Source organism: Poecilia reticulata, chromosome 8 (assembly GCF_904066995.2).
Source record: "Poecilia reticulata chromosome 8, P_reticulata-male-v2, whole genome shotgun sequence".
Classification (NCBI taxonomy): Eukaryota; Metazoa; Chordata; class Actinopteri; order Cyprinodontiformes; family Poeciliidae; genus Poecilia; species Poecilia reticulata.
In genome coordinates this window covers 16969224-16985643 of record NC_088837.1, presented here as the reverse complement: position 1 = coordinate 16985643, position 16420 = coordinate 16969224, and the positions used below count along the sequence as shown (strand labels likewise).

General features: G+C 39.2%; 3 protein-coding genes across 9 annotated transcripts in view; 2 read left to right on the top strand and 1 right to left on the bottom strand.

Moving 5' to 3' along the window:
• The window catches only part of dnm2a (dynamin 2a), a 30884-nt gene extending 22996 nt beyond the window's left edge, over window positions 1-7888 (bottom strand). For all 6 annotated transcript variants that reach the window (XM_081610082.1, XM_008416074.3, XM_008416077.3 and 3 more), the window contains exon 1: window positions 7430-7888. In XM_081610082.1, the coding sequence (XP_081466208.1) occupies window positions 7430-7590 (161 nt within the window). In that variant the 5' untranslated portion in view covers window positions 7591-7888. The remainder of the gene's footprint in view (window positions 1-7429) is intronic.
• Window positions 7889-7981: 93 nt separating this feature from the next.
• On the top strand, window positions 7982-15257 carry qtrt1 (queuine tRNA-ribosyltransferase 1). 2 transcript variants are annotated; one of them, XM_081610083.1, is made up of 10 exons: window positions 8310-8388; window positions 8589-8670; window positions 10104-10172; window positions 10594-10732; window positions 10826-11020; window positions 11139-11277; window positions 11372-11447; window positions 11567-11676; window positions 11872-11956; window positions 13830-15257. In XM_081610083.1, the coding sequence occupies exons 2-10, from the start codon at window positions 8593-8595 to the stop codon at window positions 13980-13982; spliced, it is 1044 nt and encodes a 347-aa protein (XP_081466209.1). In that variant the 5' UTR covers window positions 8310-8388; window positions 8589-8592; the 3' UTR covers window positions 13983-15257. The 2 variants fall into 2 exon arrangements, with proteins under 2 accessions (XP_008414295.1, XP_081466209.1); XM_008416073.3 differs by lacking the exon at window positions 8589-8670 and having other exon boundaries at window positions 7982-8388.
• Window positions 15258-15346: 89 nt separating this feature from the next.
• kcnt2b (potassium sodium-activated channel subfamily T member 2b) overlaps window positions 15347-16420 on the top strand; it is a 59768-nt gene continuing 58694 nt past the window's right edge. Inside the window, exon 1 of the mRNA XM_081610081.1 lies at window positions 15347-15917. Within this exon, the coding sequence (XP_081466207.1) occupies window positions 15829-15917 (89 nt within the window). The 5' untranslated portion in view covers window positions 15347-15828. The remainder of the gene's footprint in view (window positions 15918-16420) is intronic.

Genomic DNA, 16420 nt, shown 5'->3' with positions numbered 1-16420 from the left:
TGGTGACTTAAACTTTCGAGTTTTATTTTAGGAGTTAGAGAAGTAACAGTTTGTTTCCCGCAGTAGGGTGACAAAATACGCTTTAACATATTTTCCTCTATTTCATATCCAAAAAGAAGATTTATTATTTAAATGCACCCATGTCCTAAATCCTTATTCGGTTTTATTTATATTTGATCTGATTTGAATTATATTTAATCAACTCTAAACTCAAAAGAAAAGCCTAAAATAATTCAGCTAGGGTGAAACTAAGTGCAGACTGTCTCTTAGCAGCGGAACAACTTCTGTTTTTTACTACAACTCCAAGAAGTGTGGCAACAGAGAGCAGTGCCCTGAAAGAAGCATTTTAAATAGCAGCACAATGACAAATAAGTTTAAAGTATAAATAATTGAATTATCAAAAAGATTATCACATGTCTTGATCATAAGGTTTAGCCATATGACCTTAATTTTTTTGTGACTTAAAATGACAAAGGTCTCAACACCTTTGACATTTTAAAAAGTGTTTTAAAATGACAATGATGTAAAACCAATGTTTTACATCTGTCGCAGCTTAGCGACTGATACTTGGAACAAAGCAAATAAAATATATGGCGTGAGTGAGAAGCCGCTCCCGTGGTTTCTGACAGTGGCAGGGAGAGATGTGTCAATAAACCATATATGCACCGCCCTCAGACCTGAGACGTGGTGTTGGCCTGTGACGATTACTCTCGGCCACTTTTTTTTTGCAAAAGGCTAATTGCAAAATGCAACCTGCAAAGCAGTGCACAAGACAATTGCTCAGTCACAAACTAACCACAACAAATGCTACAGGTGCAAGAATGAATCATTGAGACACAGGCAGGCAGGAAGAAAGAGTTCAGTCTGTTTGTTCTCCTTAAGCCATTTGCACAAAACACGGCTGAAATGAGAGGAATTATCGACTTTAAGCATATTAGCATATTATTAAAGCATATTAGCCCTTATCATAATTCTAAAATTACCATAAATTGAGAGCAAAGCAAAACCAAAGAGAAATTCCTTGTTTGTTTGCACAAACTTGCCAATAAATGCGATTGCAATTCTGTTGTGAGAATTATTAATAGCAGAAAAAAGTTGCAATTTGTTTACTGTTTATTTCCAGACTGTGCAAATTGTGAAACAAAAGCTTTTCCAGTAGTTCATATAGAGAAGCAGCTCTTCAGCTGCAGCTAAAACGTTGGTTCAGTTTTGCTCATTCAGCTCAAAGCAGAAAAAAGAAAAGTTGGTGATGCGATAAACAATTTTAGGTCAAACCATTGAAAAGGGTTGTTTGTGCCAAGTTAGCATTTACTGTCTTTAATACTCATCCAAAAAGCTCAGAGGAAGATTCTACTCACCACAGCTCTGGTTATACTGGCTTCTTCTCTGCCAAAGTAACTACTGCACTTTAAACTTAAGTGAACACAATCATCTTTGAAGAACTAGATCAAAACCAGTCTGAGCTACACCACCAACCAAAAAGCAAAGCACTAGTGAAGTAACTTAAACAGCAAACCAATAACAGCTGAAACCTCAGCATCTTGTATGGAATAAAACTAAACCTTTCCAGTTGTAAGGTAGGAAATATTCAGTCAGCTACTCAAAATATTCCACCTAAGTTATACAGTTTGAGCTACTGAGGAAAAATATGTGAACTCATACATTTAAGAAACGTAAGGTTCTCTTAAAGTGATATCCTTCCTCATTTTTGGTATTTTGTATATAAATATTTAAATCCTAATTGATGTAAAACAGGAAAAGTTTAGACTAACTTAAAGCAGCAAAATCAAACCATAGTGCTGCCTGGTTTGATTCCAATATTAGTGAGATAGTAATATTTCAACAGTCAGGCATTTCTAGAATGGCTATCCCTCATATATTTGACTAACTGCCTATATTTTATATTTTTAGTGACCAAGATGCTAAAATTCACAAAAAGAGATGGAAACATCATGTAATGGTGAAGAAAGAAGAGTCAGGAAAATTGAGGATTGATCGGAATCGATATTCTCTTCGCAATGTTCAGCTTTAATACAAGTATTATATATACATCACACAGTGTTCTAGTCTGATCTGATGTCAAATTATGTTTCTATTTATTCAGTTTATTTCAATTTCTGGTTCCAACTGTCAGCCACTGATGATACCTATTCCTCCTCTGTGCCTCACAGTTCCTTCTGCTGCGGTAAGAAACATACATCTGGTGGAAATTACTCAATCCAGTCACTGAATGATTGTAGCAGGGCTCGGGATGGCACCAACCCACATGACTCTCTCTTTTTATTTTCCCCAGCAGAGCCAGACCTACATAACTGAAGAGAATGAGGCAATGTTCACCCAGCCATCTGATTTCAGATTAGATACTATGTGTCTGCCACAAGGCAAGAATTGCCATGGTATGCTCCCAGACTGTGGTCACACAGTAGAACCTTCTGGATGGTACCCAGAACAAAAACGCACTAGTCAGCAAAAAAACCACACGTCTGGTTCAGCGCTGGTGTTGTGTCATGGACAAAGTGTGAAGCACGCAGACCGTTGTCTCCATGTTTGGCGGTATAAAACGCTCAGTGTGAGGCTTGTAAGCAAGCGAGAGAGAAGGAGACAGTATAAAATCAATTCCAGCCGAGGGAAAAAGACAAAGACGCTCAACTATCAGAATACTAAAAAGTTTCTGCTTACTGAGCACAACAGTGATCTCTCTAAAAACATTGGCGGCTCAGAAGAGAAGATTATTTCTAATTGTCTAAAGCCTTTAAGTACACTGACAATCAAGGCTACTTCAGTGTTTTTTTTAACAGTTAAAGCTTCCAGGCTAAACAGGAACTTTGGGTGAAACTTTTATAATATAAAAGTAAAGCTCCATTACTTTTAAACTTGTAAACACAAAAGGGAATTATTCTTTAAGTCGTTCTCTTGTGTCTTCTCAGTTGGTACGACACACAAAGGCAGAAGTGAGCCATTCGGTTTTTATAGAGAGAATTGGATAAATGGCAGCGGCATAATAAAAAGAAGCAAGCGGTCAGGATTCTATTATTGATGGCCTTTAAATGATAGAGGAGGCTCAGCAGATTGTGTATCATTTCATCAATCATTTATAGTCAAGCTAAGAGCATCAGTCTGTGTGCCTCCCTCTAAGAAAGCAGAAATCAGAGGAGAGTAGGGCAGCCTCCCTAATCAGCTACAGCTCACAGCCAAAAGTTTCTTTATTTCAACACACAGTGGCTCACAATGACACGCTTCCAAAAGAACCAGTGTGAGAAACTTTGAGGTTATACTAAATTCTCAAGAGAGCATGGTTGCACAGAAATTTGTTTGTGGTTTGATCGAGCTCTTTCACCGGGCCGTCAAGAGTGGCAAAGAACACATAATCATGGCTACCCGCATTCCCACATCCTTCAGTGACTGTGAGAACCAAGAGGCAACCCCATGCACCCGAGCCTCCTCAGACACGGCTAAAATCCAACTGCTTACTGGAAAATCCCTTCAATCACTATTTGTATGTCTTAGCTGTCCCACAAGCTTCAGGGATGATAGATTTCTGTTTTCAGCTGTGAGGAGGTTTGCTTTGCTAAACAGAGATGACATAATGGCCACTTTTTAAGACAACTTTGATTTAAACTAGGCGCCTTTTTCTCAATTTTTGAAAAATTGGCTGATACTTGCACATGAAACTAATCTTACTCCACAAAGGTCTGAAAATCTGTCACCGTCTGCTTTTGCTCCGCAGAGAGAGAGGATTGACTGACAGACCCGCCCAGAAGGTCACTGCACAGTCCTGAGGTGACAATAGTCACATCGTCATTGGCAACTTTGTTGCTAGATTTAGCAAGTTTTCAGTGTCCTCTGGCAGCGTCAGTTATAAAAGAAGAAAAAAATAATTGGTATCGGCAAGTCGGGCTTTTTAAAGATCGGTGAGCGACCAGAAAACTGCAATCGGTGCACCTCTAATTTTAAGAGTTAGGTTTTTAGTTAACAGGACAAAGCACCAAAGTTCAACTGCTGGATGGCTCACTCACATACAGCAGCCTACAGCTATACAAACAATTTTCCTAAACTTATGCAAATTGTTTCAGGGTTTGTTTGCCATGGTTTACGTCACAAATCTGATAACTCTTTCCACCCAGACCAGTCCACAATGCCAGATATAATATCTGAATTACCAAGTGTGATGACTTCACAATACAAAAATGAATAATTTAAAATACAGCTAAGTGTGTGGGTTATTTGCATTGTGGCTGTGCCAGGAAGGTACCATTTCTAAGTTGAACTGCTGTTAGTGCTACTGTTTTTTTGTTTATAAGTTATTTGAAAAAGTCTCACTATTCAGAATTTCAAATATGATAAGACTGAAGAGGAAATAAACAATAGAAATATGTATTACTGCAAACTCTAAAGCAGAGAATGAGTTTCTATTACATGCTTTACTTAAGTTGTAATAATGAATACTGTGTTCCAACCAAGTCATATTCTAATCAAACATTTGTCTGTGTATTATAGTCAATGTGAACTTCGCAAGCAAACAAAATGTCCAACTACAGGATGAATTCAGCTGCTCAATAAAAAGAAATGATGCTATTTTTGTTGGTTACTTAGTTATGCCTGTGTTTTGTCTCTTCAGCTCATCATCATACATGGCGTTTATGTTGTTCTGGTTCACGACAAAACCAAACAAAAAAGCCAACTTCCCCTGCATGCTGACATGTAACTCCAAGTTCATCCCCACTTCAGACCACTTCAACTTCTGAGAAAGTTTAAAAACCTGAATAACTCAACTGATCAGACAGTTAAAGAGACGATTCTCTAAATAGAGCTAAATGGAGGAAGATAGTCTTAAAATTTGTGATGAGAAAATAAAATAAAAATATAAAAATTATGTGTGGACAGACTAATATATTCCATGATATATTCATGTGAACTAGTGGCGGCATCCTTAATTAGGGCTGTGAACATGATTTGACTCTAAATAGCAACATCGGTGCAATGATAGGAAATAACTGCGAACAGCACAAAGATGTGATATCTGAAAATGAATGCTTCTCTTTTAACTGGAACAGCAGAAACACGGCAGTGAATATGTTACGCAAAACACCACGTTTTGACAGGAAGTGGGTCTAAAACATCTAACAAAAATGTGTCTAATTGTGAGGCTTTGACAAAACTGCAAATGTTGTGAACACAGATGCCAGTGTTTGGAACCAATCTAGAAAGCCTGGAAAACATTGGTCATTAAACTGATTTTACAACCTAAATAAGCTGTTTTTACTCCAAGCTAACCTCTGCTCCTCTAAGCAACAACATGTCTTCTAGATCAGAAAAAAAGAGAATCATTAATTCAGCAGCCACATCAAAACCTAGAGATCTAGGAACTGGTTCTTTCCTTAAAATAGTGGCTGCAAAATGGCTAAAAGATTTCATAAACAAATCAGACTTAAATGACTTCAGGAAGATGAATCACCAAGACTGGATGAAAAATGGGACTACTACTAGAAATTACAGCAAAAGAATCTTCTGGTCAAACTGTCTTTTTTCTAATGAAATGAAATAAATCTGGGCATCACCAAAAATGCTGGGGAAAGACATTTGTTGCTTGAAATGAGTACATCTGTAGGTCAGGACTGCTTCTAAATATACCAACTTAAAGTCAGAAAAAAGTTCAAGCTGGCGAGACAATCAGAGGAAGCATTTTCTCTGTCAAGATCAGACTAGTTGTTGTCTGAAATGCATGTCATGACATGCTATGTGTAAATTTCAATTGTAGAAAATAAATGGGGGCGTTTTTCCTCGGACAAAGATTTTAATCCTACCATGCACACACACAAATAAAAACTATCTTTGTCAAAGTGTGAACTATAGATAAGCAGTAACAAAGTTGTACACTACAGACGGTCTAAAACCACTGCAAACAAGCTGCACTTGAAGCATCCATTTAAACAATAGCTTTTGGCATAAAAAAACACCAACTCAACACATGACAAAGGTTTTATGTTATTGACTCCTCCTGGGCTCAAACACACCCTAACATCAACAGTGACTCATGAGCCTGCTTGTTGTTATGGTGATGTGGAGCACCACCCGAGTACTTCCATATTGCAGTAAGGCTCCACCTTAAACAGATGGCTTCGATTTGTACAACTCACCTTGCCTGCTCTCAAAGTCACATGCACACCACTGCCAGTGCACCACAGGTAGAGTATTAACTGAGTATTTGTGTTATGATGTTTGATGCCGTGGAGCGCTCTTCACAGCACCAAAGGAAGAATAACAAATGGCATTTTAAACTGAATTGAACTGAACAATAACATCACTGCAGAGACAGTGGAAAGAAATCAAAAATGGAAATGACAGAACAAATTAGGATAACACATATTTTAAAAGTCAGATCCCTCTGAAATGCAATGATCATGTATCGAGTGATTGTTACATCAAGTCATTTGAATGAATGTGCATCAATTAGAAATACATTAATCTGCAAAGTTACCCTTGCCTAAGAGAAACATTCTGTTTCTAATGTGCTTTTATCCAAGTCAGTGCGCATGTCATTTTACCACCAATGTGTTTTCCATACAGTCCATTATAGACGGTATTATAGACGGTGCACTACTGTGAATGCGAGTTACACTGAATGGGGCTGAAACCTGCTAAACAAGTTCCTTTAAAACTACTTGTTTTGATTTTTTTTTTTTTTTTTACCCTCACTGCCTGCTTATGGGGGAGAGGACAAAAAGGATAAACTTGTTGGAAGACGAGAAAGCCAAGCTGCAGGGAAGCAATGTCACTTCAAGCCTCCAAACAACAAAGACAGGTCTTTCCCATTTCCTTCATTTCTAAACGCTAACCATAAACAAAATCAAAAGAGGAAGACTGTGTAGGAAGTTGTGTCCGCTACAGTTGTGGGGTAAAGGAGAAAAATGTTGACATTTGAAAAAGAGTGACAGTAGACTTTAACTTTATGCTAAAAACTGTCGAGATAAAAATCAGCAGGCCAAAACAAGTTGTGACATTATCGAGAAGTGTTCTCCTGCACTTCCTAAAAAACAAAAACACTGCACGGAAGAGCTTTGACAATTGACAGATATAACAACTATTGATTACTGTGTGAAGAGTGTCAGAATTTCAGGGTGTGGCACTAAATATGCAAAAGGGGTGGAGGGGAAATCACAGGAAAACAATTCTGATAAACTGATTAGTAAGAAAGGCACGTTGTTGAAGCTACTTTACAAGAAAGGCTGGTTTACAACATGCCCTTAAGTCATAACATTGAACATGTACTAGGAAGCGTAACTAGGTTAGTTTAGCTTTTTGATAAATATCTTGCCGAAATACTCCCATTACAAGCAAGCATGCATTTTTAGAATGTACCAACACAAACGAGAGGAAAGAGAAAAATCTTTGCAACAGATATCTAACCTAACCAACCATTCTCGCTTACCTGCCGACAAAATTTTCCAGGACAGAGCTTTTCCCTGCACTCTGTCCGCCTACCACAGCAATCTGAGGAAGGTCTAAATTGACACTCTGACCAATTGAACTGAAGGCGTCTTGTAGCTTATTGATCAGGGGAATCAGGTCTTCCATGCCCCGGTTCCCCATGGCTTCGTTAGCTCAGAGAGCCCTTCAACACACCGTAGACCGGAGGCTAATGTTAGCTTAGCAGCGAGCTGCTCTCGGGTTACTCTGAAAGTGTTCAGCACCGCCGCTTCAAGCAGCTCGCTACTTCTAATCTCACTTTGAAAACTGGTGCGCCTGTCTGACGAGGGTAATTCAGAGAAACATAACTTTGTATTCTTTACCGCGCATTAATTAGGACCTCGGCGAGACGAAACGGACGGAAAACTCGCAAAACAAAACTTCCTCTACACAAACGCTATCCGGTTTGAGGACATGACGTCAGATCGAAACCGGTGAGAATAGGTCCACCTACTTTTTTTTTTTTTTTACAAAACCGAGACATCTATTGGCTAATCCAGAAGACTCTCCTCAGAACTATGTTTTCATTGGGTGTTCAAAAGGTGTGTTCGTCATGCTGAGCAAGAAACACGTTTCCAATTGGTCAAACAAACTGTCGGTCGTTTCCACTTCATGTCAACGGTCGGAGGAAATATGGCTGCCCCCATAACCTCTGAAGCAGATGGAAATATCAAAGAAAACAGCATGTTTTTAAAGAAAACTTTATCCGCCGTTCCGCCTCTTACTCTGAGGATTGTTGCAGAATGTCCTGTGACGAAAGCAAGAGCTTGTGATCTGACTCTGCCTCACTCCAGCGTCAGCACGCCGGTTTTTATGCCTGTTGGGACACAGGGAACCCTGAAGGGGATCACCGCGGATCAGCTGGAGGGTCTCGGTTGTCAGATTTGCCTGGGAAACACGTACCACCTGGGCATGAGGCCGGTAGGTAGATTAAAGTATCGACTAGGCCTGTCGCGATAAACGATAAATCAATTAATCGCACGATAAATTAAACCTATCGACCTCATTTTAATTATCGGCTTTATCGTCTCTTCCTGCCCTTTTTTTTCTGTTGATGACACTGAATGAACAAAGGCTCAATTCCGGTGCTCTCCACTGACCCTCCCTTCCTATTTCCTTAGTGTAATGTCAGCGCACACCACACGAGTTGTCGGCCCATTTACAAAACCTGAGAGACCACACATTAGCCGACAGAAATCCCAGGTATAAGGGTTCGATCGGGTTCGATCGTGCTGTGTGGTGTCCAGCCACACAGCCATTATTTTGGACTTGTAGTTCAAAATAATGGCTACAAGTCCAGTTAACTAATTTTAAAATCAAGCATTAATCAATGGTTTACTAGAATCCACCTGTGATGCATGTGGCTAGAGTCAGCGTAAAGTCCTGACTTAATGAAAATCATTATAACCTATTTATGTCACGTTAACGAAGAGCAGCTGAAAAGTTACCGGTTTCTCAACTGAGGTAGCAATTTGGCTCCAACTCCTCCCCTTGTCATTTCTATATTCTTTGCACGAAATGTTAAATAAAAATTAATGTTGTTTCCAGATATCATCTCCGATGTCCGCTGGACTTCGGGATGCGCCGTCACGGCGCCGCCGTGTCAGCTGTTTGGGATTCCCCTCTGTAATTTCCCCTTAGAAAGCGCAGAGGAGAATCCGCGCTTTCTGATTGGCTACCCGTCACATTCAGCTTTAAACTCCCAGCCGGGGAAAACCTCTGATTTAGATCGGAGCGGCCACAACGATCTAAATCACACTACGGGATGATCGGTTACGAAATCACCAGAGACGATCTTAGATCGGCCAACGATCTAAGATTATCATAAGGGGAAAATGGGGACAAAAAATTCGTGTAGTATGAACTATTGCATTAGGTTGTCGGATGTGCCCATCTTCTCTATTTAAACCTAGTGATTACTGAAGGGCAATATAATATACAGACTTCATAATCTGCACTCTTTTGGTTGAGTGCAGTATTTATTTCCACTTTGGCTTTATGTTGTTTAGTTTTTATTCAAGTCTCCATTTGAGAATACATTTTATTTTTGTTTTTGGTTGTTTTGTTTATTTAGTTTATCAGTTAGTGTTATGTGTTCTTTTGAAAATAAAGTGTATCTATCTATGGCAGGAAATAGCGTACATTATTAGTCATTTCCATTAAATCAGTGTCAAAAGGTATTGAAACAATATTATCGTTTATCGCAATAATTTTTTAGACAGCAAAATTTGTTATTGTGACTGGCCTAGTATCGACGTTTGTATTTTCTTTAAAAATATGTTTAGATTTAAATTGTTTAGAGTTATTGGCTGTAATCCCCTCAAGCATTGTAACAGTTCTGGCCATAATTCACCCATCAGATACTGTTTCCCCATGTGTTAAATTGAGGGAACGGTATCTGATGGATGAGTTTTTTAAACTGCTAATTTTTCACCAATATAGAGCTCTCTTGTTTTCATGTGGTCCAAATGTTACCAGATGTAAATGCCTGCAAAATCAACGAATGAACATTAAAATAATATTATCTCACTGTATTCTTTTGATGCCAAACTCAAAAGTTTTAATTTCACCTTGCCTTCTAGTGCTTTTAGAAGGGGGTGTAAATATGTATTTTCTTCTGACTTCACTATCTCCAGGGACCTGAGTTGATAGAAAAAGCCAACGGTTTACATGGATTCATGAATTGGAGGAGAAATCTTCTAACTGTAAGTGTACATTAAAACTTTTTGGAAAAAATGTATACAATATTCTGTTGTTGTGTTGACAAAGGTTGCATAATATGTTGTCATCTCAAAATCAGTATCACAGTCTATTTGGAAAATAGTATTTTCCAGCTATTCTATCAAAATGTTAGGAAATTACATATTTCCTGGCATTAATACTCCTAAATGGAGCCTTACTGCAGTAGTTACTCCAATGTTGAGTTACTCCAATGTTGAGGGTCGCAAAGAGTGATGGAAGTTATGACACAAGAAAAACTGATTGTCATTACAATACTTAAAAATAATGTTCCAAATTGTAGAGTTTTCCAATACTGTGCTGCCCATTACTGTGCTGCCCTGAGGGGATATGGAATAAGATTTATATGAAAAACTAGAGTTTTTTTTTCTTCCATTTTTCTTTCAGGACAGTGGAGGATTTCAGATGGTGTCTCTTGTTGAACTCTCAGAGGTCACAGAGGAAGGGGTCAAATTCAAGTCCCCATATGATGGCAAAGAGATCTTGTTGAGCCCCGAGAAGTCCATTAGCATACAGAACAGTCTAGGTGAGCTAAGTATGAAGTATTATAAGTTAGTTTTAAAGCATTTTAATCATTAATGCTTTTCAGGGCTTTTCATTATGTCTGCCTGTTTTGCAGGGTCAGACATAATGATGCAGCTGGATGATGTGGTCAGCAGCACTGTGAAGGGACCGCGGGTGGAGGAAGCCATGCATAGATCCATTCGTTGGCTGGATCGCTGCATAGCAGCTAATAAGCATCCAGATAAACAGAACCTTTTTGCCATCATCCAGGGAGGACTAGATGCAGAGCTGCGCAAGGCCTGCCTGGATGGTAACAAAAAGAAAATATATAAAGATAACCCCGCCATATTGAATGTTTTGGAGACTCATTTTTTTCTTGGAAGTTCACAATACTCAGTCTCCCTCTCTCATTGGTTGTCTTCATGCAGAAATGACTAAACGTGATGTTCCTGGTTTTGCCATTGGCGGCCTGAGTGGAGGAGAGGAGAAGGACGATTTCTGGCGGATGGTCACACTGAGCACTGACCATCTGCCACGAGAAAAGCCTCGCTACCTGATGGGTGTCGGGTGTGTTCTTCTTATGCGCACGACTCAAGAACTGTGCTGTTTATTTGCTATTGAGCCACTAACCAAGAGCCTGTGTATCCCTCACATGGGGCAGGTATGCTGTGGACTTGGTGGTGTGCGTCGCTCTGGGATGCGATATGTTTGACTGCGTCTTCCCAACCCGCACTGCAGTAAGCTCCCTTCACCTCACCTGCTGAAAAAAACCTGGAATATTTTATTTAAGGGGATTGATCCACATAGATAAGTGATTCTAAGTTTGTCTGTGACCATGATTGTTGTCTTTCCTCAGAGGTTTGGTTCTGCCTTGGTACCTTGGGGGTCTCTTCAGGTGAAGCAGAAGCAGTACGCCAAAGACTTTCAGCCTATAGACCCCGACTGCCAGTGTCCCACCTGCAAAAGGCAAGTGAATGAAAAACCGTTTACATTCCAAGTTGGAATAGCTGAAGTTTGCTGATTATTTTACATTGAAACTTTGTTGATAGTATATGTCTGACTTCTCAACCTATCAGACTTATGTGGTCAGCAGAAAATGCTTGAAATGTATATAATCCATGAATGCAATTTTTGTTTTCTTAACGTTCTTATTTATTTCAGACATAGTCGGGCCTACCTGCATGCTTTGTTTAAGAGTGACACTGCCGCCATGCATCACATCACCATTCACAACATTGCCTACCAGGTCAGTATTAGAAAAATCCTACAAGCTAAATGTAACTTTAAAATTATTAGTATTATTAGATGACTTGTTTTAAAACACATTTCTTCGCTGAATGCATTATTTAAATGTTAGTATTTCTTTTTTTTTTTTTTTTTTTAGATTTGATTAGTGTATTAGATTACACGAGAAAAGGTTCAGTTGGGGTTGAGATGGTTTCAAAAATATTCAGCCTAATTATAATTATCCTTTTCTTGAATTTTTGACCTTTTTTTGTTTTGAAGCAACACAAACTATCCTGTTGTTTAAGCGTAATCCACTCCATGGAAAGCCTCACAGGGAGCTGTTGGAAAAATGTAATAGTGCTGTTATAATACTGTGTTTCAGGCAGAATGCGGTCGCTTTGCCAAATGATAGTATTGCCAAAGAATAAAGCAGCTCATTCTGGTTTCACAGCGGCTCCTTTTATCACCAGAACAGCTATAAAAGTCATATTTTTTATCTATGTGCCATAAAAGCTTTCTTTAAGAGTTAAGAAGAATGGGAGGAATATTGGCGGCATCATTAGGTTGCTTTATGAGAAATGGAGACTTTTTTAATCTACGAATCTTGGCAGTCACAAGCCGTTACAGTTTTGGCTCATCACCGAAGCCCAGTTTCGTTTTTACTTTGCTCATGTCTTCCAAATGAGCATCTAGCCTGTTTAAAATACAATATTGGTGGGATGAATTTACTCTGTCCAATGCTGACCTTTTCTCACAGTGATGTATTGTGTACTTGCTAATGATTGTAACAGTTTTAAGGTGAAAATTAAATCCTATAAATGGATTTTTCCGTCAAACTCAAAGCGTCAGTAAGGAATTAGAAATGACTGAACATCACATGGTAGATATTGATGAATTGCTCAGATAGATGTTACCTCACATGTGCTGAATACAGCAGGGAGGTGAGGAAGGTTTAAGACAATGATAAATAATTTCTGAATTTTGTGTGTTAACAAATTCTTAGTTTAAGGGTGCGCTCATATGTGCACTCAGGTTAAAGCATCTGTTTTCCTTTTTTTTTAAATTTCTAACACCAACACATCGGGTTATTTTTCAGCTGAAATTTACAGAATATCATATTAAAAACACACACACACACACACACACAACAGAAATTATTTCTCATGATTTTTAATTTTTAAATCCTAAAACACCTGAAACACCAGTAGGTATCAAAACATTATTTAAAAATCCCATTCCCTGCAGGACAATGACACTTTTTGTATTAAATCCCCTCAGAGGTTGTTTTTTTTTTGTTTTTTGTTTTTAACCAATGGCTTAAAGAACAAAACAAACAATCAGAAATGTTCAACCAGTTTCTAAAAGCTTTAGATAATAATCTACTTGTGCCTGATGATATCTGTGGGAGGAAATGGCAGTTTGCAGAGTCCCTACCTTTCACTCTGCAAAGCACAAAAGACCTATTAAAAAATCCAGAATATCCCCAGAGGATATTTATCCAAACCGAGCTAGTCAGGATAGTTTGGAGGCGAAAGCGAGAGACCTTCTTATACGACATTGTTGCCTTCTCAGATTGAACCCCTACATGTCACCGACTGTTATTTACTGCACCTTTAATTCGGTGTGGTGTCTTAGGCACTCATTTTTCCTTCATCTGTTTTGATGATTTATTAGAATTCAACAGACGTCAGTAGTAACTTAAATAAATATCCTGCTGCCGCTGTATAAAACTCAGACTGCTCAGATTATCTTGACCTGAAGCTGACCTTTTTTCTCGCAGAAGATGCACAGCAGATTATAATGGATCACTAGAGGTTTACAGTAATCAAATGATCCTTTCCTCTGTTCATGAATGTTTTTTTTTTGTTTTTTGTTTTTTCATTTTTATACAGCTCACCCTGATGCGTTCTGTGAGGCAGAGCATCGTGGAAGGCCGCTTCCCTGAGTTCATACGGACATTCATGAAGCGAATGTTTCCGTCGCCGGATCAGTACCCCGGCTGGGCGGTGGAGGCTTTGACTTCTGTCAATGTGACTTTGGAGTAGAATTTTGAAGCTGGACTCTGAATGGACTCTGAATGAAACAGACTGATTTATTTTAAAAAAACAAAAAAAAATTTTCTTAAATAAGTTTTTTACATAAGATTGTTTTCTACTCTTTGCATTTTTAAGGTATTTGCAAATACCTCATTTCACAATCAGCCACCGAAGGAGGAAATTGGCTTTAAATTGGGTTTGAAACACACGACTGTTTCCTCTGAAATACGCTGTTTTGGTTACCATGGTTACAGAAGAAATCCTTTTTGATTTCTTTTTTTTACTTGTCCGTCAATCCTTTTATAGACTTAATATAGTTCAATAGTATTTTATTTTCACCACTGCACAGTGCTTTTCTGAGCTCATCTCTATTAAGTTTTTTTTTTTTTTTAAATCTTGCATCTCAACACATCCTGCTACAGCTGATTAAATTTGGCTGCCTGCAGATTGTCTGTTTGCTCCTAGATTACCACTAGAGGGCGAAATAGATGCATCTTCCTGAACTTCTGCTTCCAAGATGAGTATAAAGCAAAAGTTCATAAATCAAATAAAGGTAGATGAAAGATTTGGAGTGCACAAACACAGCAGTATCAGATTGCACATGCACCAAGCTCTTCATCTAATTAAATGAGTGTTCCTTATTGGATAAACACCTGAGCTCACACAAGTGTTGATTTGCCAGGGCCAGGTCGAGGGAGATTAATATTAATTAATGGAGGTTAATTTGAATAACATCTGTTGTCAGCCCTCCTAAGTACCCCATTTGAATTTCATTACTTTTTCTCCTATGACCAGATGATTAATGCCGCTTCATCCTCCGAGATGTAGATAAACTAAAATGTTGCACAAAGTTGGGTGTTGCGTTAAAAAAAAGGGGGGGAAAAAAGTGAATTAGTTGCAAAATTACATTGTATATGTTGGCTGTTGAAATTACATATTTGAAAAAACAAAAATCGAAATAAGTGAGGAAACCAACATGTTCTCCCTGATGAAAACGAGTTCATTTTCCTCATCTTTTGCTTCCACTGAGTAATCTAATTAAATTTAGTTTATGAATAAAAGAACAACAGCTCTCGGCTTACTTGGCAAGCCACCCAGAATGGCGTTAAATGTCTTCAAATGAATACAAACCATCTGCAAATCAACTCATTCCCGTTGTATATTTCAGCTGTGCTGTTCCAAACGTAATTATAGCTAACTCCATCCACCTCAAAGTGACTATTTAGTCAGCAGTGGAGTTGAGGTTGAAATACAAAAAATAAAAATAAAGCGCTGAGAATTCCACGCCTCTGAGCCTCTCCTGAGTGTGTTTGGCATTTCTGGGGGGTCAAGGGTGAATGTGGGACATTCGGTGAAGATCGCTCTTTGCTAATTGCTATTTTTATGTTGTTCTACGCCGTGATTTCATAATTGCATCTGCGAGCTGTCCCCTTTCTGTGCGCGCCTGCCCCTTCAGTGCGTCCATGCGGAGCTCGGGCGGGGAGGAGAGGATGCTGCTGTTGGGAGAGACAACCAGTTGCGCTCAGCCTGAGAGTGGAGTCTCCCCTCCCTCCAAGCACCGAGGGATGAGCTTCCTCGACCTGTTGCCTCGTTTCGACTTGCAGTAAAGCTGCTCTTTTTGTTGTTGATTTTGTTATTGCGCAGACTGGAAAGGAAGAAGTGGCATTTTTCTCTAAAGGGGGGAGGCTGAGGACAGTGCCATGAGGCGGACCAATGTATTCGTCTTTCATTTACGTTGTGAACATCAGAAGGAAGAGTAGCGGAGTTGTTGGTTCCGGGAGCCACCTTCTCGGTCCGGAGGTGCGGTTTGCGGTGCTATTTCTCTCCAGCTCCGTGTTTTTGAGGGAGGTGAACCATGGTTGAACTGGAAAAGGAGGTGCTCCCGTTGCCCCCTCGGTACCGGTTCCGAGACCTGTTGCTCGGGGACTGGCAGACTGATGACAGGTAAGATAACAGCTTGTCTCTCCCTCGTAGCGTTTTTACGCACGGCGCGCTGCATCTGTTGCGCATCTCTGAAACGGGGAGAGCATCACATCAGTTTGGGATGAGAAGAAGTAGCTCGCAGAGACATAAAGAGCCTATTATGTCAAAGCTCAGCGCTTCAGGTGTACGAAGCAGCCACGCTGTCGACCTGTTGGATGTTGCAACAAGTTCCTCTTTTCCTTGTGTGCGCAAAAGCGAGTGTTAGCGAATCGTAACTGGAAACTGCACTGCCCAGTATTCAAATGGATTCATTTAAAAGCCAAAATGAGAGTAAAAACATAAAATGCTTTGTTATATAATTTTAAAAAAAAATTGTGCAAATGAGGGGATTTGGAACAAGTCATTCAGCAAAATCTACCAACAAGAAGAGGCCCATTGAAAACATTCTTCTCTCCTACTTATATTAATCCCTTAATGCCACATTTTCTGAGATTAACAGAACATATGCCACCTAGACAGTCAAC